The 25,527-nt window shown below is 35.2% G+C and overlaps 2 protein-coding genes across 15 annotated transcripts in view; one reads left to right on the top strand and one right to left on the bottom strand.

Annotated features, from left to right (window-relative positions):
• The window catches only part of CREB1 (cAMP responsive element binding protein 1), a 54,314-nt gene that overhangs the window by 9,376 nt on the left and 19,411 nt on the right, over positions 1 to 25,527 (top strand). For 3 of the 10 annotated variants that reach the window (XM_058439149.1, XM_032754742.2, XM_058439133.1), the window contains exons 3-8: positions 1,367 to 1,513; positions 2,260 to 2,301; positions 8,848 to 8,948; positions 11,550 to 11,692; positions 16,604 to 16,786; positions 18,841 to 18,991. In XM_058439149.1, coding sequence (XP_058295132.1) covers positions 1,367 to 1,513; positions 2,260 to 2,301; positions 8,848 to 8,948; positions 11,550 to 11,692; positions 16,604 to 16,786; positions 18,841 to 18,991 — 767 coding nt within the window. The other 7 variants (XM_058439140.1, XM_032754743.2, XM_058439136.1 and 4 more) reach the window with 5 other exon arrangements.
• METTL21A (methyltransferase 21A, HSPA lysine) overlaps positions 21,959 to 25,527 on the bottom strand; it is a 46,188-nt gene continuing 42,619 nt past the window's right edge. For 3 of the 5 annotated variants that reach the window (XM_058439181.1, XM_032754753.2, XM_058439179.1), the window contains exon 4: positions 21,959 to 23,505. In XM_058439181.1, coding sequence (XP_058295164.1) covers positions 23,492 to 23,505 — 14 coding nt within the window. In that variant the 3' untranslated portion in view covers positions 21,959 to 23,491. The remainder of the gene's footprint in view (positions 23,506 to 25,527) is intronic. The other 2 variants (XM_032754752.2, XM_058439170.1) reach the window with 2 other exon arrangements.

Raw genomic sequence — 25,527 nt, 5'->3', positions numbered from 1 at the left:
CAGACCTCAGGTGATCCACCCGCCTTGGCCTCCCAAAGTGCTGGGATTACAGGCATGAGCCACCTTGCCCGCCCTAAAGTGATCTGTCTAAAAGCAAACATCACCATGGTATTCAGGAGTTCAAAAGCCCTTCAGTGGCTTCTGTAATACCCTCAGGATAAAATGCAGTTTCTTTGATGTGACATAATACAGGCTTTTTATGACTAGCACATCTAGCCCCACCTGCCTCTGTTGTCTTCTCTCTCCCTACTTCATACATCATACAGTAACATACTTATGTGCACCATTGGTGCTGAGCTGCTGGTTATCCCACTCTGCCATGTATGCTGTTTCTCTTTTGTTTCTCTTTGCTTTTGCCACTACTACACTCTGTGCTTGAAATTGTATGACTCTTCCCTGTAAGTAATAATAACAAGTCTAATTTTTTTCTTTTGTTTTAAATTCACATTCTTCCCTGATAGCCTCCCCTTCTCTTAGGTTGAGTAGAGTAATTCTCAGTGTGTCCATTTTTCTTTTAGCAAACCTCATTACTAAACTGAATTGTATTGTGTCTCTTTCCCCCATTCCTTCACATACATACCCCCAATAATTTATCTGAGGTCAGAGACCCCTATCTTTCTCACTTTTGTAGTTTCAGTTCTAACATTATTCCTGGAACATAGGTCCCCAATAACTGTTTCCTGAATTAGCAAATAAAATTCCTATCCTTGAATGTGTTCAAGCATAGGAGCAATAAATAAGATCTGATAGACATGTATGATTTAAGGACCCTTTTAATCTGGATATTGACTCATTAAAACTGCCTTAGTTCTAGACTTAGTAGGTCAGGTTTGCTTATGCTTGAGAGCAGTTAGATTTTAGAACGTGACTTATTTAACATGATATTCTTTAGGATTTTATGTTTCTTCAAGGATAGTATATCTGTTGACCTTGGGTGAACACTTAATCTCATTGAGCAGTTATTTCTGTTTTTAAAATGGAGATCCTTATCACCCAGTCTTCATTTTCTTCAAATAGCAAAATCAGAAATTGGAAATGAAAGCAGGTGGGAAAATGTAAAGTGCCATACAAATAAAGTGATATCCCATGCAGAGTGTCTGTATTACATATTTGGTATAACATTGAAATAGTTTTTAATTTTTTTGTCACTTGGGAAGAGCTGAAAAGGGTAGGAGTATAGTTTTTGGTGTTTTTTATAGTGTTTTTTCTTAAAGAATATTAAATTTAGTCATTACTTTCATATCAGTGAAATACATATCTAGCAAAAAGGTCACGTTTTTGCTTCTAAAAAGTTATTTCATATTGAACATGAGTACTGCCAAAGAGTGTCTGGGATGATAATTCTTTTGTGTGTTCAACACCATAGGTATCTATGCCAGCAGCTCATGCAACATCATCTGCTCCCACCGTAACTCTAGTACAGCTGCCCAATGGGCAGACAGTTCAAGTCCATGGAGTCATTCAGGCGGCCCAGCCATCAGTTATTCAGTCTCCACAAGTTCAAACAGTTCAGGTATGTGTATAAAAAGTTCTGCATCTATTTTAATAACTATTGTTTATAGCCATATCTCTCTCCTTTCACTAGTTATGAAAATAAGGACACATCTAGTTCAGTTTATTTTATTCACAATACAGGAATATGCTGCATCTGTATAGTCACCTTAGGTATAGGAACATATATAGAGAAGAACAAACATAAAAGAAAATGACTAATTTCTTAAGCTGCAGAAGAAAAAGAATTGATTGGGGAAAATAATGAAGTACATGAGATAAAGTGGAAGTGTTTGGGAGAAACGGTAGGACTAAAGTACCTCAGTTAAGGAAAATTGAGATGCAAAAATAGTAACTAATTTTCTAAATCTGCAATTGGAGAAAAATAAACCCTTGATCAAAAATTAATAACCTTACCTAAGATATTATTTGAACTTAGAAATTACATAAAGCATTTGTAAAATCAGCTGTGCTTAGGGTTTTCAGTTACAGTGTGTAACTTTGAAATAATATATTCAGAGGGTACATCTTAAGGGTCAGGGATTATACTATGCATGTTATCTAATTCTTTGGAGAGATCTTTCCTTTGGGTTTGATCCACAGGTAATAAAGGCACTGTAGACCTTTGAAGGTGACTACTCTGTTTAACTGTAGGGAACCGAGAGCAGTATAGATCATTGCAATTGAGCTTATTGAAAAAAAAGACTTGAACGTTCATTCAAGTAGGCCATAACCCCAGCCTCCCATTTCATATTTTTTGCTTCACAGTCTTCCTGTAAGGACTTAAAAAGACTTTTCTCCGGAACACAGGTGAGTCCTAGGTCCTAGATTTGGAGAGAACTATTATTAGAAAGGAAGGTGAGAAATTATTCTTTATGTCTTTGTCCTTTTCCTCTATAAACATGGAATTTCAACACTTGAACAGAAACCTCAGAGATCTTCTGGGTCTAGGCCATACTTGTTACCTCCCCAGCCTTAATTCTGTTTAACATTTAACATGTTGCTTAATTCTGTTTAACATTTCTCCCCTCTTCCTAATGGTAGTCCAACATTTACTTGAACACTTTCAGAGAAAGGAAGCTCAATCTCCTGAGGTAACCTGTTTACAATTAGGAGTGATTGCTAAAATATTCTTCCCTGTGATGATCCAAAATATATCTTCCTAAAACTTTTACCTAGTGATCCCGGGTAAACACAGGTTCTATTCTCGGAAACTAGATTAGCAAGTCTAATTCCTGTTCTATTGGACTGCTTCCTCTTCCCCACCCCCCGCACCCTTCCTATTTTTAAGAAAATTTCCAGACTAAACAGACTATTTTTCTTTAGCCATTTATTAGATGGTATAACTTTGTTTCCTCTTCACCATCCTGGTTGTTTTCTTCTGGGTGAGCACTGTTATGTTTTCTTTACATATAGTAACCAGAACTGATTAATATTTGTAGAGGGGAGAAGTGCTGTCTTTGTCCTGGAAGCATTCTATTAATGTCCTCAGTAGAATTTGTCAGTCATTTTATACTATTGAGTCATTGAACTGCTATTACCCACCTCTACTTCATTCTGTCTTTGTGCTTTTGGTTCGCTTTGACACTTAAGTGGGAGTGTGGGGGAGGAGAAGTAATGTTTTTGTGTGAAATCATCAGTTGTATGAATTTCCATAAGACACTGGGAATGGCATTTGTTGACAAGTAAAAGATAGTGTTGTGCATGTAAAGATCTAAGAACTTGATATTTCTGTGAAATCACAATGACTGAGCAATAGTCCTTTGCCTTAGTTTTTATTCCATTGAGTGCTACCTTACCATTGTCCATACTAATTCCCTAACCATATTCTCCTCTTGGTAATAGTGAAAAAACTTGATTTGCTAGTAAGGAGACCTAGATTCCAGACCCAGTTTGGACATTAATAAGTCAAATGGCCTTGGGCACATCTGCCTTTCTCTTTTTCACTTATAGAAGATCTTTCTATAAAGAACACAAAAATTACTTAAGTTACAGCCACAAAATTTGCTAAGATTACTGTTTTTTATTGTAATATGTGTTATTGTTGATTGTATTCTTGATTTTAATCTTTATTCTGGGGCAACATAGTTTGGACATGAAGATTTTATGGCCATTAAGTATAGAAATATTCTTTTTTTTTATTTGCTTGTATTCATCTTTAAGGAACACATTTTTCCATTAAGGTCCGTTAAGGTGAGCTGTACTTCTAATTTAACAGTGTGTATTTATAAAAGAAAAGTTGGACTTATTGAACCCTGGATTCTACAAATAGAGATGCAAATATAATATTTTTTTCTTTAAAAGGCCTAAACTATGGAGTATCTATTTTAATAGTTAGCCAGTTAATAGTAATTAGTGTTAACAGCTAGGAAATAGTTTATATCAGAAGAGATGATCAAGCAAGGAGAGGATCTTCTAGATGGGAGACCTCATTAATATTCCAGAATAAAGTTTCCAAAATATACAAGGTACAGTTCTCTTGATGTGAGAATAGATTATTACTTTAAATTATCATTCATTCCTACAACAAACCTTTATTGGTGACATGCTATGTCACTGTTCTAGTTGCTATAAAAGACAGCAATGAGCAAATAATACTTCTCTGTTCTCAAGAAGATCACATTTTAATGAAAAGAGACAGACTGTGAAAAAATAAATTGTGTCAGGTGAGGAGAATTAACGAGAGAGATGAATAAAGCCAGGAGAAAGGGATGGAGAATGATGTGGAGGGAAGGGTGTTCTACTTTATGTAATGTGCTCAGGGAACACAGCACAGACCAGAAGCCAATGAAGGAGGCTAAGGCATGCAGATCCAAAGATTTGGAAGTGAGGATGTACTTGGGATATCAAGGAATCACAGAAAGGTATGGCCGGAATAGAGTAAGTGAGGAGGGAAGTGATTGGAGATGCAATTTACAGCGTAAGTTTGTCTCCTTTAAAATGTCAAATCTACATACTTTAAAACCCTAGAAATAGAACTTTGTAAATTGTTCAGGAGTCTTCCAGAGTTTCAGCAGGGGAGGTGAAAATAATAAACTAGATAAATCTCATTGAAAGCTTGCATAATTGGTAGATGAAAATGATTATTTAGTAAGCATACCTCAAATGCACCTTGTTTTGTTATCTACATGAGTTTTCTTTTTCAATGCCAGCAGTTGTTAAATCACATTTCAGAAAACCCAAGCTTAGAATCTGACTTCTAAATGACTGTTATAAAGTGTTAAATGAGGTCAGACTCCATGGCTCATGCCTGTAATCCCAGCAGTTGGGGAGGCTGAGGCGGGCGGATCACTTGAGCTCAGGAGTTCGAGACCAGCCTGGCCAACATGGCAAAACTCCATCTGTACTAAAAATGCAAAAATTACTCAGGCGTGGTGGTAGGCGCCTATAGTCCCAGCTACTCAGGAGGCTGAGGCACAAGAATCGCTTGAACCCTAGAGACAGAGGTTGTGGTGAACCAAAATCATGCTGCTGTACTCCAGCCTGAGTGACAGAGTGAGACTCTGTCTCAAAAAATAAAAGTGTTAAATGATTTTTTAATGAAGCATATTAAATCATGTCATTCTCACTATCCTGAAAAATAACATTATTTATCTTTAAGAAATGTATAAATTTTTAATATTTATGCTTATCCTATCTCTTTAAGAACTCTTGTTTTATAATATAAATACTTAAAATTTAGAAATAAGAAAAATGTATACCTATGTAAAATTTTTCTTATTTATAAGAGATACATGCAGATCAAAAGAGTTGGAAGATCATTGATCTAGACTTTCAGTAAGCTTCTTGATCCAATGAGTAAAACACCGTATCTAAGGCCAGGCGCGGTGGCCTATAATCCCAGCCCAGGCAGGAGGATTGCTTAAAGCCAGGAATTCAAGACCAGCCTAGGCAACATAGCAAGACCCTGTCTCTACAAAAAAATTAAAAATTAGCTGGGAGTGGTAGTGCATGCCTGCAATCCCAGCTACTCAGGAGGTCGAGTCTGGAGGATCACTTGAGCTCATGAGTTTGAGGCTGCAGTGGGCTGTGATTGCACCACTGCACTCCAGCCTTGGTGAGTGAGTGAGATCCTGTCTCTTAAAAAAAAAAATCTTAAATTAAAAAAAAAAAAAAAAAGGCCGGGCGCGGTGGCTCACGCTTCTAATCCCAGCACTTTGGGAGGCCGAGGCAGGCGGATCACGAGGTCAGGAGATCGAGACCATCCTGGCTAACACGGTGAAACCCCGTCTCTACTAAAAATACAAAAAATTAGCCGGGCCTGGTGGCGGGCACCTGTAGTCCCAGCTACTCGGAGAGGCTGAGGCAGGAGAATGGCGTGAACCCGGGAGGCGGAGCTTGCAGTGAGCCGAGATCGCGCCACTGTACTCCAGCCTGGGTGACAGAGCCAGACTCGTCTCAAAAAAAAAAAAAAAAAAAACTATACCCAAACCATGAGTCTCAACTCTACCAAGGGATAGTACTTAAGTTTCCAAAGGACCATATATAGGTTTAGGAAACATCAAATATTACCATTGTTTTGATTGGTTCTAGTTACTTTATAGTTTATTTTAAAATTTCAAATAATCAAAACGGAGTCCTCCACCTTTCCAATATAAACAGGTAGTATGGGTTTTAAATAAACCGAAGTTGAGAAATATAGACCTAAAACTTTATATCTACAAGTGGTAGTTTAGCTTTTTGAAAATTTCTTGACTTACAAATGGCCAAAATTAAAGACCTATTTAAGGAATTCAGAAAGAAGTTAATAAGTGATAGGAGATGAGAACAAAAGGAAGAGGTTCCATCATTGGAATGTGATAATGATGTGATGTTTATAATTGGGATATAATTCTTCATATGTATGTTTTTATTCTGTTATTTATAAAATAGATTTTTGACATGATTTTTATTGATCTCAGTTATGTGGGTCCAGTATGATTTTTTTTTTTTTTTAACATCAGTTTTAGGCTCACAGCCAAATTGAGAGGAAGCTACAGAGATTACCTGTATACTCCCTCCCCAACTCCGTGGATAGCGTCCCCTGTTCTTAACATCCCCCCCAGACCAGTACATTTGTGTTATAATTTCATGACCCTACATTAACACATCATAATTACCCAGAGTCCATAGTTTACATTAAACTTCATTCTTGGCTTGGTATATTCTGTGACAGTATTTTTATTATTGATTAAGTGATAGATTAGGGACTCCACAGGAATTAGCTTCATGGCTTACTTCTCTTCGGATGGTATTCCCAAAGAGGAAGTGTTGTGTTTATTTCAGTGGTCTGAATTCTCTTTACATTTACAAAGTTGCAAGCACTAAATAGTGATAAGTTAATTCCTTCTGTGTGAATTGACAAAATCTTACAGGTCAGAGAAAGGCAACCTTTTTTTTTTTTTTCATTAAGCGCCATAGATCCAGAGTTAGAAAAAAAAAAAAAAAGGACACATTAAAAAACAACATTAATTTGTTTCATTTCAAAACTATCCTGTGGGTAGTTTATATGGCATGTTTTAATGTTGTTGTTTTAATGAGTTCCAACTTGGAAGAGGGGTGTTCCTTAATCACTATATGTCCTTAAGAGAAACATGTAAGGATGGGGCATATGAGAGTCAAGCAGTGGACACAGAAAGAGCCACAGAGGAGCTAAGTGAATTCTGAGTGGAGTATTAATGAAGGGAAACAACATTTGTCACAGTACTATCAACTTTGAGTTCAGTCTTGTTATTCCTCAAATTTCTGATCCTTTCCTCAGGCCTTTTCATAGTTCCTGATCTTCTGTATGTGAGAAAGTTTGTGCAGAGACTCTTGTGTGTGCGCTAGTTACAGCAGCTACTGATTAACGTGAAACTTTTCTGTGTGCTTCTTTGGCAGTAATTACAGCATTATTCTGCTGAGAATCACATACTAAATTCATCATTACTCACCTTTTTATCTGTCATTTGTGAATTCATTATATGTTGCCTGTTGTTTTTTAGGTCTTTCAGACTGTACTTAGACTTTAAAGTGTTTGGATGGGGCAAATTACTTCATTATAAATATATTTTACCACAAGTTACTAGCTTTATCTGGTTTCATTTTTAAATGAGCGTGCATATCACAAAGCCCTGTAAAATGAATGCCTACTTGGGAGAACTGTTAGGCTCAGACCACACATAGAGTACGCTTGGAATTTCTCAAGTACTTCTGAATATGTTTTCTTACTGCCATTGCCATACGTTTTGACGTGTAGCTGACCTGCATAGACCCTTTTGTCTTGGTTAAGTATAATTCTTACTCTGACCGCATAATGTGCCCCTAGTTCAGGAAAGAGCATAACGTTTCTGCTGATTAGAGAAACTTGGGCAGTGTAAATTTGACAATCAAGCATACTTAGGTAAGTGAACTCTTCTAGTCTAGAAAAGGTGTGAAAATGCCACTGGTTGCTGCTTCTGACAAACCTGGTTTGAGACTAGAACAGTCTGGTTTGAGACTGGAACCACCAGGATTTTGATGCTGGTAAGGATGTCTAGAATGGAGGTACTAAATATTGACAGTGGCTCCACTACTTCCTAGCTTTGTGACTCAGGTGAGTTACTTCTTTGTGCCTTAGTTCTTCCATCTATGGAATGGACATAATAGTATAGTACCCATCTGGCACCTACATTACTGTGAGTATTAAGTAATGTAGTGTATGTAAATGCATTAGCATAACACCTGGCACATAGTCATCTGTAAATTGTAGTTTCTATCATTAATATTCCATGTAAAATTTTTATTCACTTATCTTATTACTTTTCAGTCTAGGTATTCTTATCAGAAAAACATAGTTCTTTACCTTGAATTTTTACTTAAAAGTGATTATAGAATGCTAACTTTGAAACATGTTAGGAGTTTTTCCTAACTTGCTAGGCACAACTGTCAGGGATGTGATGATGGATCGCCAGTCTTACTGTACAACTGTAAATATATTCATAAGTGTATATACAGTTAAAGAATAATATTTGTATAGTCACTATATAGACTTAGGACCAAATATTTAGCCATCCATTTTATCCCTTATATCAGAAACCTTATTTTAGTTGGTAGTTTTGTTCCAACAGATGTAAGAAAAAACTGATAAGTAATAACTGATGCATTCAGGATTGATTACATGGAGTCCTGAAAAAAAAAATTAAACTGCAGCTATTTTAGGTTCTCTAACTTCATGTTAGTTTATAGGGTAAGTACAGGGAAGGGGAGAGTGATTGGTATGGTTGTCTCCCATAAGAACTGATTTTTTTCTACTGAAGCATGTATAAAGTTTATATATGACTCTTTGTATTTGACTTTAATAAAAATTTTATAGGAACTAAATTTGATTATCAATATAAAGTTTTTCTTTATTTTCAGATTTCAACTATTGCAGAAAGTGAAGATTCACAGGAGTCAGTGGATAGTGTAACTGATTCCCAAAAGCGAAGGGAAATTCTTTCAAGGAGGCCTTCCTACAGGTATGGAATTTAATAGTTAGAATCAAAGATGTGGAGGAAGTCTTAGGTAGTTGCAGATAAAGAGATGTCAGAACACCAGTTAGTTGCTCAAGTCAGTTCCTTATAGATTACTTTTCTTCATCTTATTTGTCTCAAATAAAGTGGAAGCTTATCCTACAGAATAAGAAGAGCACTTGTTACTCTCACCAGTCCTAATTTTTTTTTTTTTCTGTTTCTGTAGACTGTGCTGGCTGTCTTTCCGTTAAAAGTTTGGAATACAGTTGATAAGGTTATAGCATTTTTTAGTTATAAGCCAACTCTGAGGCTCTGTTATTTATCTACGTAGCAACACATTGCAAACCATTTTTTATGCCATGGTACTTAAACAGATGGCTATTAATTCAATAATTGTCTCAGGGAGATGCTTTACTAACATCCCCTAATTTTAGGGGTAGCTTACTGTTATTTTTGTGTTCAGTTATAGATGTTGCTTAGTCCATGCCTTGCCTCCAAGGTGAACCAAAACCATTTTTTAATGTAAAAATTAGCTCCACATTAAATATCTTCAGGAAGGGCAGTTCCATAAATCTTGATAAGTTTACTTCAGCGTTGAAGAACCTTCAGACTCATAATTATCTTCCTTGTTAGTGTAAATTATTTTTTATATATTCCTATTTTTCAAAGGGATGGTTTTTTCCCCCCCGCTTGGCTATTAAGCTAACCCTTTTCTCTGTCCTTACAATTAAATTAAGAATCCTAAGTGACTAGCAATACATTGATTTTGAGGTCTAAGAAATTTTATATTACCAGTATATGTTATATGTATTTATATTCATAATTTATTTTAAGTATAGCTAGTGTTAGATTTTAACTTTGAAGCGTATCTCCTGTTAGTATATAACACATTTGATCCTGAAGCAAATCCAACCAAATACTACTAGCAAAGTAATTACACAGGTAAATATAAAAGCCAGGATTATTATAGTTTTGGTTTGTAACTCCTTTTTTTCCTATATGATCGGAAAGACAAAGGCATAGAACAATAACTATAAATTTATGTGAATAAGAACATGATATATGAAGATGTCATTTTTTATAATAACAGCATAAAGGGACAGAGTTTATAACTAGTTTGTTACAAATTTAAGATATCAAAAATTACTTGGGTTAGAGTTTTTTCCCACCTTTCAGTGTGATTATGTTATTCATTTGAAATATGGTATGGTTCCTTTGTTTTTGGGTTTCATTTTAGAGTTTCTCCACCCATCCTTGTTGATCTTTATTTTTTTTCTAGTAAGTGAAACATTTAACACTGTACCAAAAGTCAGAATTGCACAAAAAAAGTATACTCAGTAGTGCCTCCCCATTCCTTCTGTCGTTTTCATTTCTTTCCTACCCATCCCCAGTAAATAGCTAAAATCATTACTCTCTGGTTTATCCATCCTGATTTTTTTTCTTGAACAAATGAGCAGATACATGTCTGTTTTCTTATTTCCCTTTTTTCCTTACACAGAAGATATGCTATATCCATTATTTGGGTGTACCATAGTTTATTCAACCACTCACCTATATAGGCATATAGATTGTTTCCAGTATTTTTTTTCCTTGTATTTGTTTTTCTGTTTTAGACCTTGGATATATGTCTCCATTATTTTGCAGTTACAAACAGTGCTAATGGGAATAATCTTAAGCGAATTTATTTTCATATTGTTGGAATTGGGGTGAATTCCTGGAAATGGGATTGAGGCACGAACACCTGTATTTCCTTAAATATCACCAATTCCTTATATCGGGGTTGTGCCAATTTTATACTCCCAGCAGCAATGTATGAGAGTGTGGTTTTTTTGTTTTGTTTTGTTTTGTTTGTTTTTTTGTAGCTTTGCTAACAGATTTTGTTACACTTTTTTATGTTTCCCAATCTGAGAAGTGAGAATTTAAAATTCAGGTTTTGATCTTTTTTCCCTTTAGTTGATTGTTGACTTTTTACTTTCCGACTTTGTGTGTGTGTGTTCTTTGAGATGCAAAAGATTTTTTTTAATGTAGTCAGTCTTACTATTACCCTTAATTGCACCCTTCCTTACATTGAGGTTAAAGATAATACATCTTTTTTTTTTTTTGTACACATTTGGGTTCCTTTTGACATCTAGATGAATCCCTGACCCATAAAGAGTTTATTCATGTAATTTATGTATTTTAAACTTCTGCTGGCTGGGTGTGATGGCTCACACCTGTAATCCCAGCACTTCAAGAGGCCAAGGCGGGTGGATCACCTGAGGTCAGGAGTTCGAGACCATCCTGGCCAACATAGTGAAACCCTGTCTACTAAAAATACCAAAAAAATTAACTGGGCATGGTGGCAGGTGCCTGTAGTCTCAGCTACTCTGGAGGCTGTTGCAGGAGAATTGCTTGAACCCAGGAGGTGGAGGTTGCAGTGAACCAAGATCGCGCCACTGCACTCCAGCCTGGGTGACAGAGCAAGACTCCATCTCAAAAAAAAAAAAAAAAACCTTCTGTCCTGAGCACTAGCAGCTTTCTGTCAGTTTTCTCATCTTTAACTATATTTGTATTTAGCCAGTAAATTTTACTTATATTTTTAATTATTCTAGTGTTCTAATTTTGTAGGAAAATTTTGAATGACTTATCTTCTGATGCACCAGGAGTGCCAAGGATTGAAGAAGAGAAGTCTGAAGAGGAGACTTCAGCACCTGCCATCACCACTGTAACGGTGCCAACTCCAATTTACCAAACTAGCAGTGGACAGTATAGTGAGTAATAGACAATTTCTGTTTCAAAAAGTGAGGAGAAAAGCTAATAGTTGCATTCTCTTCAGAGAAACCATATAAGTGCCAAGTCGTCTCAGTTTTGCTGCCATTATTATATTTCCTTTACTCTTCACTATGCAAAGGTCTGTAATGGTAGTATTTTCTTTTCTTCAGAGAGTTTTAGTTAGTATTAGTCAAGTATATAAGCCTTTTAGATGTCCTTTTATTTTTGTGCAGATGCATGAAAAGTCTGAAGTTTTTGAACCGCTAATTGAGACCCTAGGTTTTAGGCCTCGTATGTGTTTAGAGAACATGAGTTTTTTAGATTAAAAAAAAAATCATTCCTTGAATATATCTCGGTATTCATTTTAATAGTTTGTCTTGCCTTCTGAAAGTAGCATTTTAATATCTTCGTATTTAATAATGTTTCAAGTGGGGATAAGCGTGGCTTGGTTGAGTCAGCACATTCAATCATTCCTTTTCATATGAAAGATAGTAATATACTTTTTGGCCCATGTAAAGCAAAAATTGCTCTTACAAAATTATTTAAAAGTTTTCATTTCTATGATGTCTCTGCCTGGCACTTAGGTCTGTCTTCTTCACCAAAATCTGTTATAAGGCACTTTCGAATTTTATTTTGTTTGATCAAAAGCATTTGTGTGAATGGTACTTTTTTCTCTTTTTCCCTTTTTTTTTTTTCTTTTTGCCTCTCAAAGTGCTTTATTCATTCAGTGATTTTTTTCATTTGGATTTGTTTATTAAACCCAGTGCTGCCCATTTATATGCTTTTCCCCATCCACCTTAGTTACAAATTAAATGTACACATTGAAACTTCTTTACTGAGATAGTTTCCTAATCCCTGAGGGAATCTGTATCAGAAATATGCATAAAAGTTTGAGGCCAGGCACAGTGGCTCACACCTGTATTCCCAGCACTTTGAGAAGCCAAAGTGGAAGGATCACTTGAGCCATCCAGGAGTTTAAGACCCCATCCCTATTTATAAAAATAATTTAAAAATTAAGAAATATGCATGAAAGTTTGACCCCCATGTTATTTTTTAGTTCCAGTTCAACCTTGTTTTACATAGCTCTAATTTGCATTCCCAACTGTATTAAAGACAAGTTCTCAAGTAGCAAACTTTTTAACTCTGCCAAGGCTGAAACTTTTGAGACTAAATAGAAGGAAGGCATTTTTGACTAAGCTTTTTATCCACTATGCTCAGTTAGCTTAGTCATCTTTTTTCTTCTTAAGATCTTTGTGGCAGATATGAAGTACAACTCTTTACCTACAACTCTATACGTGTGTGTGTGTATTGTCAGTTGAAGCCTCATACCAGATGCTTTTAGTTATTCAAGATGTGTATTCGAAGACATTGATACATGATCTTTATTTTTCCCCTACTTTAGCATACCTGAGGGATACAACATACTCCTGTCAGTAACAAATTCACTGTTACAGAGATTCTCACTTGAACTAGGAAGCATGCTCTTTAGGAAAGAGGCCTATCAGAATCTAAAAAGGGGAAATGAAGGTTAGAGAAGTACCAGCGCCCCCATAGATGTTTAATTTGGTACACTCGTCTCCTCCAGCAGCTGAAAATTGCTAGTTTTAAGAGATTCAGCCAGGCACGGTGGCTCTTGCCTGTAATCCCAGCATGTTGGGAGGCCAAGGTGGTGGATCACGAGGTCAGGAGTTCAAGACCAGCCTACCCAACATGGTGAAACCCTGTCTTCACTAAAAATACAAAAATTAGCCAGGCATGGTGGCGCACGCCTGTAATCCCAGCTGCTGGGGAGGCTGAGACAGGAGAATTGCTTGAACCCAGGAGGCGGAGCTTGCAGTGAGCTGAGATCATGCCACTGCACTCCAGCCTGGGTGACAGAGCAAGATTCTGTCTCAAAAAAAGAAAGAGATTAATACTTTGAAATTTTTAAAGCTTTGTTCATTATTTTTATCCTGTGTCCTCTCTGTATATGCACACATGGCTTTGATGGAACTGATTTAACATTTTATTCTTGATTTTCATTAAAAGCAATATAATAAATACATATAGCAACATTTATATTTCTTATAAAATGAACATATGACTGTCAGAATTCACCGTAGATGTATAAACACACAGTTATGTATTTTGTTTAATAGCTGCATTGTGTTTCACTGTATAAATACAGCACTTATTTAAACTTTCTCCTGCTGATGAACATTTAGGACATTTCTATTGTTTCAAACAATGCTATATAAATATCCTGAGAGTGGAATTATCAACCATCCTGGCTAACACAGTGAAACCCTGTCTCTACTAAAAATACAAAAAAGTAGCCAGGTGAGGTGGCAGCCTGTAGTCCCAGCTACTCAGGAGGCTGAGGCAGGAGAATGGCGTGAACCCGGGGGGCGGAGCCTGCAGTGAGCCGAGATCGCGCCACTGCACTCCAGCCTGGGCGACAGGGAGACTCCATCTGAAAAAAAAAAAAAAAAGAGTGGAATTTTCAAATTAAAGCATATCCTCCGCAAGTACCCTTCCAGGTGGAGGCATGAATTTCCACTCCTTCCTTAAATTGGTTATTTTATTAAATTCATGCTGTTACTAGATTTATGTTACTTGGTTCAGTGTCCCAGATAGTAAAATCTTATTAGTGATTCTGCTCTTAGGTAGAAAATGTGTATCTGTCATTTTGAACTTGAATTTTTTTGTTTCACTAAATAAAACTACGACTCATGATGTTTCCCTCTTTATTCCGGCCACTCAGATTCTTAGCTAACTTTCTATTTAATTGTATTCTTTTCTTAGTCTGGATTTTCTTCTACAATTGTTTTATATAACTAAGGATACATCCATTACTTCTGTCTTTTTATTTTTGTTTTAATGAATTGTGTTTTATTGAAAGCTGTCTCAAATCTTTTTGGAATAATAAAGGGTATACATAAATATTATAGAGAAAAACTGTGTTCGGTAGGATTAGACTTCAGTTTCCAAAGTATTTTCCTATACAAGACCTCATTTGATATTTAGAACAATTGTACTTAGTGGCTAGAACCCAGATGCTTTTGTTTTTAGAGAAGAGATAACAGAATCAAATAGCAGTTTAGTGATGGCTGGGCACAGTGGCTCACATCTGTGATCCCAACATTTGGGGAGGCCAAAGTGGGAGGACTGCTTGAGGCCAGGAGTTCAAGATCATCCTGGGCAACATAGCAAAACCCTATCTCTACAAAAAAATGTTTTTAGAAAATTAGTAGGGCCTGATGTCCTGTGCTAGCTACTTGGGAGGCTGAGGCAGGAGGATCACTTGAGCCTACCAGTTGGAGGCTACAGTGAGCTGTGATCTTGCCACTGCACTCCAGCCTGGAAGACAGAACAAGACCCTGTCTCATAAGAAAAAAATTAAAACAAAAAACTGTTCAGTGATGAAACTCAAACTACAACCCAGTCTTGTCATATATGGTTTACTATTTTTGCTTTCTTCTTCCCACCTTGAGTTCACTGCTCTGTAGCCAAGAAGAAAGTGGTATGTTAAATACAGTAGAATTCACTCATTAACTCTAAATGAGAAATTGTGATTTGTTTCTGTTAACCTTCTGATTCTTTCAAGTAATCATGCAAAATTAATCTTAGAATAGTTGTTACTCATTTTTCGCCCTGCCTAAGATAAGTAAAACCTCTGGGATTAGCTAAACTAGATCCAGTGTATATGCCAGCATCTTAATTTTCACAAGTGTCATTTTGCTGAACTAATCACACTGTAGCCATTAACTCTTCTTACTTCTTGATTGGGCAGTAATCAATTTTCCATGTACAGATGGCTCAGGATGTTATCATTTCCCATAGCTGGTAGATAACTGATCCCAAACTAATTCCCTTCTAATGGACAGTAACATGCTTAATCAGACATGTTGACTTTCCTGCATTGTTTACTTTTTTCTTACTCAGTTAAAATCAGTTTTGCAGTTTTATATGTGATATTGTGATTTTTGGTCCTTCTCTTTCTGAAAAGCTTGACCCCTACAGGGAGAATTGTCTAGAGAGGATATTGCCACCTATCTAAAAATGCTTCTTCCAAATAAATAATCTAATTTTTAAAATAAATTTTTCTATGTACTGTAGCATAAAGGTGATTTAGTTTTTCATAAAGTGAATATCTACTAGTATGAGCAAAAGTTGACTGATTTATTGTTTAACAAATGAATGGCAGGTGTGGCTAATAAGGGCATAAACAACAAAGGGTTCTATATGAGAATGCTTGGATATGTATTAAATAATTTAGAAATGACAGTAAAAGATTTTTTTTTTCTAAATGATGATCGTGAGCTCTGATTTTAAAATTCCATGAGAGACTGTTGATAATTAAGTTACATAGGATATTTCAGTTGTTTCATTGAGTAGATTAGATACCATTAAAGAATTTCTATAAGAAGGAATAGAATGCACTGATGAACTGCTTTATTAGTTATATGTTAAAACAACCATTTATTGGTTGCCTATTTCATGGCTGCCACTGTGCTAAGTGTATGAAAGTATATAAGAAAATTCCTACTCTCCAGAAATTTATTTACTAGTGGGACAAGTATTAATAACATTATGTAGTTAATGCTAAAAGAAAAGAAAGGATCACAGAGTAGAACCTCTTCAGAACCAAATAACTTCAGAAGGAATTTAACATTTTTCCACTTAAAAAAATTTTTAACAGGCATTATTATTATAAATTAGAATGCAGTTCATAGAGTGCATTTCTATTGTAGAAATTGAATATGGGTTTCCTGAGGAGCAAGTTACTTGAGTATATCAGACCCTTCTTGGTGATGTTATTTGCTGTAACTTCTCCTAGATTATTTTACAAATTATTCTACATTGGATGTAATGTTTTAAAAGTCTTATATGGTATTAAACTTGTAACAATAAAATCCATTGGCTTTTAGTTGCCATTACCCAGGGAGGAGCAATACAACTGGCTAACAATGGTACCGATGGGGTACAGGGCCTGCAAACATTAACCATGACCAATGCAGCTGCCACTCAGCCGGGTACTACCATTCTACAGTATGCACAGACCACTGATGGACAGCAGATCTTAGTGCCCAGCAACCAAGTTGTTGTTCAAGGTAAGGGAATTCAGAATTCACAGGTGTGGTAAATTCTTCAAAATACTAAAATTTTATAAACTCACAGAACAAGTAAGTATCATATTGCAAAGCACCATTCAAATGTAGTTAACATTTCTTCAATATAGATAGTATTTTCCATGAACTCTTCCATTATTCCAATTGGACCAAAATGTCATGGCATAAAAACAACTATTTTCAGTTTTAAAAATATTGCATCTACCTTTAACATCTTTACTATTTGGGGTAGAAGAAACAGGATAGGCTAGAAGGAAAGACAGGAAATCAGGAGTTAGAAAAGATGGATTCTATATCTAACTGCATGGATCTGCTATGAGGCCTTGAGTAAAAGAGCTTCTCTGAGCCTCAGAAAAGTGTTTTGTTTTTTGTTGTTGTTGTTTTTGTTTTGTTTTGTTTTCATCTGTAAAATAAGAGTTGCACTGAATCTCTGAAAACAGTCTTCAGAAGTTCAGGATTCTGTTTCTCTGCCTTTTTTTTTTTTTTTTTCTCAAAAGAAATTTAAATCTTCTGACATCATAAGTTTTTGTTATTATTATTTTTTTATTCTAGAAACATAGTCTCACTGTGTTGCCCAGGCTAGTCTTGAACTCCGGGCCTCAAGCATTCCTCCTTTCTCGGGCTCCCAAAGTGTTGGGATACCTCTGCACTTGACCCAGTTTTTGTTTCAAATGAAAACATTATATTCCACAAGATCTTATACCAATATGCAAATCTGCTGCTCTTTAGAGAAAAAGTAGTTGTTAAATTCTTGACAAATTATAGAAATTGCTTTTTTGTTTTTTGTTTTTTTTTAGTTTAATTGTTTTTTTCTGTTTATTTCAGGAATCTTTATGGATAGCAGTTAACCATTTTTCTTTGGATTCGTTTGAATATTTCAAGAATATAGTTAATGCCAGGTTAGAAATTTGCTGATTGAGGAAATAATAATAAATTTGTTTCTGAAAATATTTTTATAAATAATAATACATTTTGCCTGTGTTAGGTAATGACAGTTGTATCCTTTCACCATGGATAATTGAATAATCCTGAAACACCAACTGGAGAGAGTCATAACTTATTTAAAGAGCCCTAATGTTTACAGAATATATTCTGTTATTAAACGAGTATTTGAAAAAGATACTATTTTGCTTATTGATGAGAGTAAAACAACTTTTCACTTTACATGCAGGTACTCAAAAATTGTAAAGCAGGATGTCAGTGAATTTGAATTCTGAACGTCAGTTTGAAGATGGTAACATGTTTAGTATATAAATCTTTTCCACTCAAACCATACATTTTAATTGATATTAATAATTAATATGAATAATTTTATAAAGACCTTCAAATTTTTTTAAGTAACATTAGGTTCCATATTCTTAGGAGAGCATATTATTACGCTGTTTTTAGAAGCAGTTTGACAAATAGTGATTGTGTTTGTTTTTACAAATGGTGAATCAGAAAAACAAAACTTCAGTTTATTTAGCCATTATCATTTACATTAAAACAATGTTTTCAGATAATACAATTGGCATCAAGTGACACACTTTTTCATACTTTTAGTTTTGTTTTAATTCAAAATTTATAATAGTTGACCATAATGCTTTATTTTCTTTTTCATTTTGCTATTTTATGAAAAATCATGGTCGTTTTTATGTCGTGGCAAGAGTCTACTTGAAATTTTTTAATATGAATTTACCAATATCAAAGGAAGACATTGAGGACTATATCTAGGAAGATCATCCAAGCTGTGCCCCACTTACCTTTTAGACTTAAGGTTGGTAAGCATGTTAACAACAGAATAGAAATGCATTCAAATGAAAAATAAAATATAAGATCCAGCGGACATAGGTTACTGTAATAAATACATTACATTGGGAATTATTTCTCAGTAGTGGCACAAAGAGTGCTGATTCTTTCAACACTTTAGCCAGAACCATCTTTTCTTTTTTGTTTCCCTTTTAGTCCAAAATACATGCTTAGATTGATGATTGATACACATAATTAAATCAAGTTGCAGTGTTTCTGTCTTACACCATGCTCACTGTTTTTTTCAGCTGCCTCTGGAGATGTACAAACATACCAGATTCGCACAGCACCCACTAGCACTATTGCCCCTGGAGTTGTTATGGCATCCTCCCCAGCACTTCCTACACAGCCTGCTGAAGAAGCAGCACGAAAGAGAGAGGTTCGTCTAATGAAGAACAGGTACAAATACTGCATTTACTTAGATTGTTGTGGGTTAAGTGTGTCTTCACATTCTGCTGGATGTGTATCTTTACATCTACTGGTAATAGGATCTTTGCATTGGATTTTTTTTTTCCAGCAGAATTAATGGATCTTGCTAAATTTTCTTTATTTGATAAGCTGAACTTAAAAGATAGCTATATGATTATGGGTCAATCTTTGATCATGGAGTAGTTTTCTTTCATGCAGTTTCCCCACAGGAGATTTAATGCAAACTTTCCTATGTTTGCACTCCAACCAGTTAGCCAGGTTATTTAAAAACGGTTTCTTTTCATGTATAGTATTGTTCAAGAAGATCAAGAGTTTCATATATATATGTTAACTGTGTGTTAAATTTTATCTATATTAAATTTAGTTGATATAAATTAAATGTATGGTGGCCCGTTCATGTTTTAATGAATAATGTCTTTACTCAAAATATAACATTTTAACACCTAAAGATTCTTCAAAAATATGTTAATTCTAAGAATACCATGTTACGGACAAAAATCTTGAAATATAGTCTTCAAAAAATACTACATTCAAAATCCATGAAATGTTAGTAAAGCAATTCTCAGAAAGTAATATTGCTGTAAATGATTTTGCCATCAAAAACAATAAAAATAAGTTACTAAATACTAGTTTAGAACTTTCATATAGAAGTGACTGAGACAAACAGAAGAAAATGAAAATAAGGGTATGTAAAGGTTTAAAAAGTTTGAAATTGGTGAAAGTATCTCACTGTTCATCCCAGGATACTTCAAACACTGATAGAGTGAAAGAAGCAGGGCTTCCAAGTCCTAGTCCTATGCCTCCATTTTGGGAGAAGGTATTAACCTTCTGTACCTCAGTTTTGTAAAATGGGATTCCAGCACACACCCAAAGTATTGTTGTAAAAGTCAAGTAAGAGAATTCCTTTGAAAGCACTTTGTAACTGTAGTGCTCTGTTGAAATGAGTTTGTGTGTGTGTGCAATTTCACTTACAGCCCAGATCAGCTTTTTTGTTCCTAAAATATTCTTAGCTGTCACAATGTTAGTAAATTATATCTAAACTCTTGAGAAATGGCAGAGATTTTTCTGGGATATTAGAAAAAGAGTTGGAAACAAGCCAAGTGACTTTTTTTTTTCTCCCGAGATGAAGTCTTGCTCTGTCGCCCAGGCAGGAGTGCAATGGTGCGATCTCAGCTCACTGCAACCTCCAGCTCCTGGGTTCAAGCGATTCTCCTGCCTCAACCTCCTGAGCAGCTGGGATTACAGGCACCCACCACCACGTCTGGCTAATTTTTGTATTAGTTAGAGACATGATTTCACTGTTTTGGCCAGGCTGGTCTCAAACTCTTGACCTTGTGATCCACCCTCCTCAGCCTTCCAAAGTGCTGGGATTATAGGCATGAGCCATGGTGCCCAGCCCTCAAGTGACTTTTATTTGTGCCCCATCCATCTGTGATTTTGAGTATTTAAGTTTTACTAAAGAGAAGCATAAAAGCTGCATTCATAATTCAAATATATTTTAAAATATAAATTAAAATCTGTAAATAAAAATTAAAATCTTTTCAGTTTTTAAAAATGTTTATAAGGAAACCCTTAACTTAAAATTAGAAGCAAGTCTGATCAAGAAGTCTCAAGCAAAGCCTGAATAGTAATATTTAAGACAACACTGCTTACTAAACAGTTCTAAACAAACATAGGAGCAGAATCAGAGAATAAATCCTTTTGATTATAAAAAACAACAGAAGGACTTCTGTTTATGTCTGTTTATGTCTATGTAGTTTGGCTCTGTGGAACAAAATGTTTCCCCCCATTGACTGGCAGACCAAATTTCCTTTTTCTTCTGTTTATTTTTCTTTCAGATTTATGACCACTGCCACCAACAAGTTAGGAACAGGGCACACATAACTACAGTTCCTACCAGGCTTTGCTTGCCTGAGATCTTCAGGGAAGCTACTTGACTTACCATGGACTCTTTCATAACATTACTTTGCTTAGATACAGTTACGCTACTCTTTAAAAAGGAAACTTCCCATTGATTCTGCCATAGTTCCTTTTCCCTTTCCTTACCAGATTACTGCTGCTTTTACTTTTTCAGCCTCCATTCACTGGAATCTGGCTTCTATGACTAGCATACCGTTCATATGTCTATAAAAAGGTACAAATTCCCTCCCACTTGGCAAATCTAGTATTTTCTTTCATTTAATTTTAACTCTATGGAGTATTTGACACTTTTGACTTCTCATTACTCAACTCTTCCTTGGCTTACTTCACCTGGTTTTCTGACTACTTTTCGAATTTTTCCTTTGAACCCTCATCCATACCCATGTATTTCAGGCATTACTTTATATGCTGATACTTCCTAATTCTGTATATTCTGGCTTTGACCTTTCTGCCGAGTGCTATTTATTAAGCTCCAGTATATATTATTTTATTAATTCTACCTACAGTGAGGTAGAAGCTTATCCTCACTTTACAGGAGGAGAAGGTAAATATCAGAAAATTCAAATATTTTGCCAAAGGTCACACACTTTATGAGATTAGTAGAACTGAAATTTGAACCCATATCTGGCACTAAAGACTGTAAACATGCTACTTCACTGATTCCAGTATGCAGCCATCTTCTGCTGTGCCTCTCAAACCAGAGCACATGGCAGTATGCTAGGGATGTGTAGCCTTAGGAGGTGAATATGGAGTGCTTTCCTTGAATGTTCATTTTGCTAAAATATTTGACAGAAATAAACTTTATTTTTAAGGTAAAATAAGAGGTTTAAAAGAAATTTATACCAGCAGTGGTTTTGCTGCACCCCCAGAATCTCCATATTTGGTTTCCTCTTCTAGTGTGGCTATTTCAGTGGAAAAGTTAAGAGAAGCACACTCCTCCTAAGCATGCTCACTAGGATGAATTTCCCTTATGCACATCAAACACAGCCTATCTTAAACTAAAGTTTGATAGGAAAAGATTGTAATCCAAAAAATTCATCACTATCCAAATTGCCATTTATTTCAAGATGAAGGTAAGTGGTAAACATTCTAAAAGAAAGTGTAGACAGCTCTTCTGTTAATTTGTGTTGCTACAGTAACAACCACGAATCTCAGTGTCTTAAAATTTCTTCCTCACTTCTGTTACATTTTGGCAGCTGCAGGTCAGTTGCTGTGGCTCTCCTTCATATGCCCATCTGGGTCTAGGATCCTGGGCTAGAGCAGCACCTCTTTGAGAAAAGGGCAATGCTTTTGAAAGCATTTGCTTGATTTTGGTGAACATTACGTCTACTCGTGCTCTGTTAGCCACAGCACAGGCAAGGACAAGCCCAAAGTCACTGGAGTGGGAATGAACTCTTCCTACAGGAAGTGAAAAATTGTGAAAGTAATACAATCTATCACCTTTGCCTTTATGTAACTTTACATTGTAGGGGGGTTTTAAAAGCAGATTCCCTAAAGGCAGAAGTAACTAAGGAAAAGGTTAAATGGATTTGACCATATAAAACTGTAAACCCCCTATTTAGCAAAGTAAAAGATAAAGTAGCAAACATTTTAACAAATAATGTCAGAAGACTAATGAGTTGAGGGATATAAATAGGCAGATTCTTAGAAAATGGATAGGGTAAAAAAATTGAAAAATTCTAAAAAAATTAAAGTGTATTTGATATGAATTAAAATATATCCATTCAACTATATACAACTAGCCATTAAGAGTAAATAAAGACGTATTTTTATTAAGATGGGAAGATGTTCTCGGACAAAAGCAGGTTACCAAAGAGTATGTACATTACTATCAGTTTTTTAAAATTTATTATTATTACACAAGTAAAACATGTTCATTATAAGTAAATTAAGAAACATTACCTAAAAATTTAATTACTTCTAATTTCACCATCTAAAATGTTAACATTCTAAAGTCAGTTTTTTTACTCAAACCAGTACAAAGGTAAATATACATTTTTAATGTATTTTTAAGTAATTTTAAACTTAAAAAGGAGTTGTAAAAATAGTACTACAGAGTTCCAGATACCCTTCATCCAGCTTTCTCTAATCTTAGTATATTACATAACCAGGGTACATTTATCAAAAATAAAAGTACATTGGTATAATGCCATTAACTGAATTATACATTTTATTTCCCCAGTTTTTTTACTTACATAATCCAGTTTGGGTACCATATTGCATTTAATTATAGTCTCCTTCAGTCTGTGAAAGTTTCTGTTTCCTTGTCTTTGATGGCCTTGTCACTTTTGAAGAGTAGTGATCTGTTTTCTTTTAGAATATCCCTCAGTTTGTATTTGTCCAGTGTCTTCTATGGATAGATTGAGATAATAGGTTTTGGGGAGGAATTCCACAGAGGTATAGTGTGCCCTTCTCATAACATCACATCCGGGAGCACATACATAACTGGCGATGTTAACTTTGATCACTTGGTTAAAGTGCTGTCCAGGTGTCTCCACTGTTGAGCTACCATTTTTCTCTTTGTCCAGCCCATATTCAAGGAGAGGAGAATTAAATTCCGCCTCCTAAAAGGGAGTATATGAAAGAATTTGTGGTCATATGTTAAAACCACCACAGTAATTAGGTGTATTTTAGAAGAAATACTTGGAGGCTGTGCAGATATATTCTTTTCAAAGTGTTGCCCACCAGTTTTAGAATTCATCAGTAAATCTTGTCTACAGTAATTATTACTATTTGCTATTCTAAGGGGAATTTTGTATATCTCCATCCCTTCTATATATTTAACAACTTAACAACTGAATTCTATAAACAAGATTTGTTTCTGCTCCACATTATTTATTTTATCAATACAAACACATATTTTGGGAGTTATAATCCAATACTATTGTTATTTATTATGTTGTTCATATTGTTCTAGCTTTGGCCACTGGGATCTTTTATAAGTGTCTTCTGTGTCCTTTTGACATGCCCATTTTTTTCTTTTTAAGCACATCTTTACTTTCTGAGACTACAAGATTGTCCAGGTTCTCATCTTGTGTTTTCCCTTCCCTAGCCTTGGAATGAGCCATTTTTCCAATGATCTCTAGTTCCTTTATTAGAAAATGGTGGCCAATATGGTTCCTGTCTCTACTAAAAAGAGAAAATTTAGCCAAGGTGGTGGTGCACGCCTGTAATCCCAGCTACTCAGGAGGCTGAGGCAGAAGAATTGCATGAACCTGGGAGGTGGAGGTTGCAGTGAGCTGAGATGGCACCACTACTCTAGCCTGAGTGACAGAGTAAGACTCTGCCTCAAAAAAAAAAAAAAAAAAAATGTATACACACACACACACACACCTTCATATATGCACACATTCTTATTTCTGTATCTTTATATATGGTTGGATCTGTTTTCCATAGTCCACATTCAAGAAAAAAAAGTAACAATATAACAATTTTTAAAATAATACAAATAAAAAAGTAATCTAGTATAACAGCTATTTACATAGTATTTACATTGTATTAAATATAAGTAATCTAGAGATGATTTTAAGTATATAGGGGGATGCATATACGTTATATGCAAATATAATGCCATTTTATGTAAGGGACTTGAGCATCTGTGGATTTTGATACTCATGAGAGTTCCTGGGACCAATCCCCCACAGATACTGAGGGACAACTACATACTTAAATAGGAATACACACTAACATATCTGACTCTAAGCTTTAACCACATGGCTCATTTTAGACTTTTCTTTGCCTTTTTGTAACTTCTTTCTCCGAAAGAAACTTGGCTTATATGTTTGTTTAAATCTACTATACATACAGAAAACTTGTAAGAATTGATAATATGTACCATTGTGAGAAACAAGTTTACCAGTGACAGTGCAGTATTTATATACACTTCTTTTTGTTTTTGGCCTAATAGTATTTAGCGAAAGTGCTGTTTTCTAAAGTTACTTCACTCTGCTCCTTTTTTCTCCACCCCTTTCAATGAGGTTATATCATATGATTGTAGTACAGTTAGATTTGTCACAGTCTTCAGTCTGGGATTTTCTGACATCCCTAAGTTTTTATCCTTAAATTTGCATATACATAAGTTCACTCTTTGTGCTGTATAGTTTTATGGGTTTTGATAGATGCAGTGTCATGTATCTGTCACCACAATGCCATATGGAACAATTATACTAGTTAACTAACAGTTATATAATACTAAGTATTCTCTTATATCCCTTTGAAGTCAGCTTCCCCCACGCCCTGAAAACCAATGAACTGTTTTCCACCCTTATAGTTTTGTCTATTCCATAATCTCTTGCAAATGGAATCTTAAATTATAATTTGTAGCCTTTTAGATCTGGTTCCTTCATCTAGCAAAATGCATTTAAGATTTATTGATTTTGTTGCATGAATCAGTAGTTGGGACTTATCCCAGATAATTCCATTTTATAGATGTACTGTGCTTTGTTTATTCACTTTGAATTTCATCCCAGTTATTTCCAGTTTTAGAGAAATAAAGTTACTATCAACACATAAAGGTTTTTATATGAACTTTCCATTAACATGAGTAAATATCTAGGAGTAGGCTGGTTGCACGAAATGTAACTAAG

The sequence above is a fragment of the Hylobates moloch genome, unplaced genomic scaffold, assembly GCF_009828535.3.
Source record: "Hylobates moloch isolate HMO894 unplaced genomic scaffold, HMol_V3 SCAFFOLD_1, whole genome shotgun sequence".
In the NCBI taxonomy this organism is placed as follows: Eukaryota; Metazoa; Chordata; class Mammalia; order Primates; family Hylobatidae; genus Hylobates; species Hylobates moloch.
This window is presented reverse-complemented; position numbering and strand designations above follow the sequence as displayed.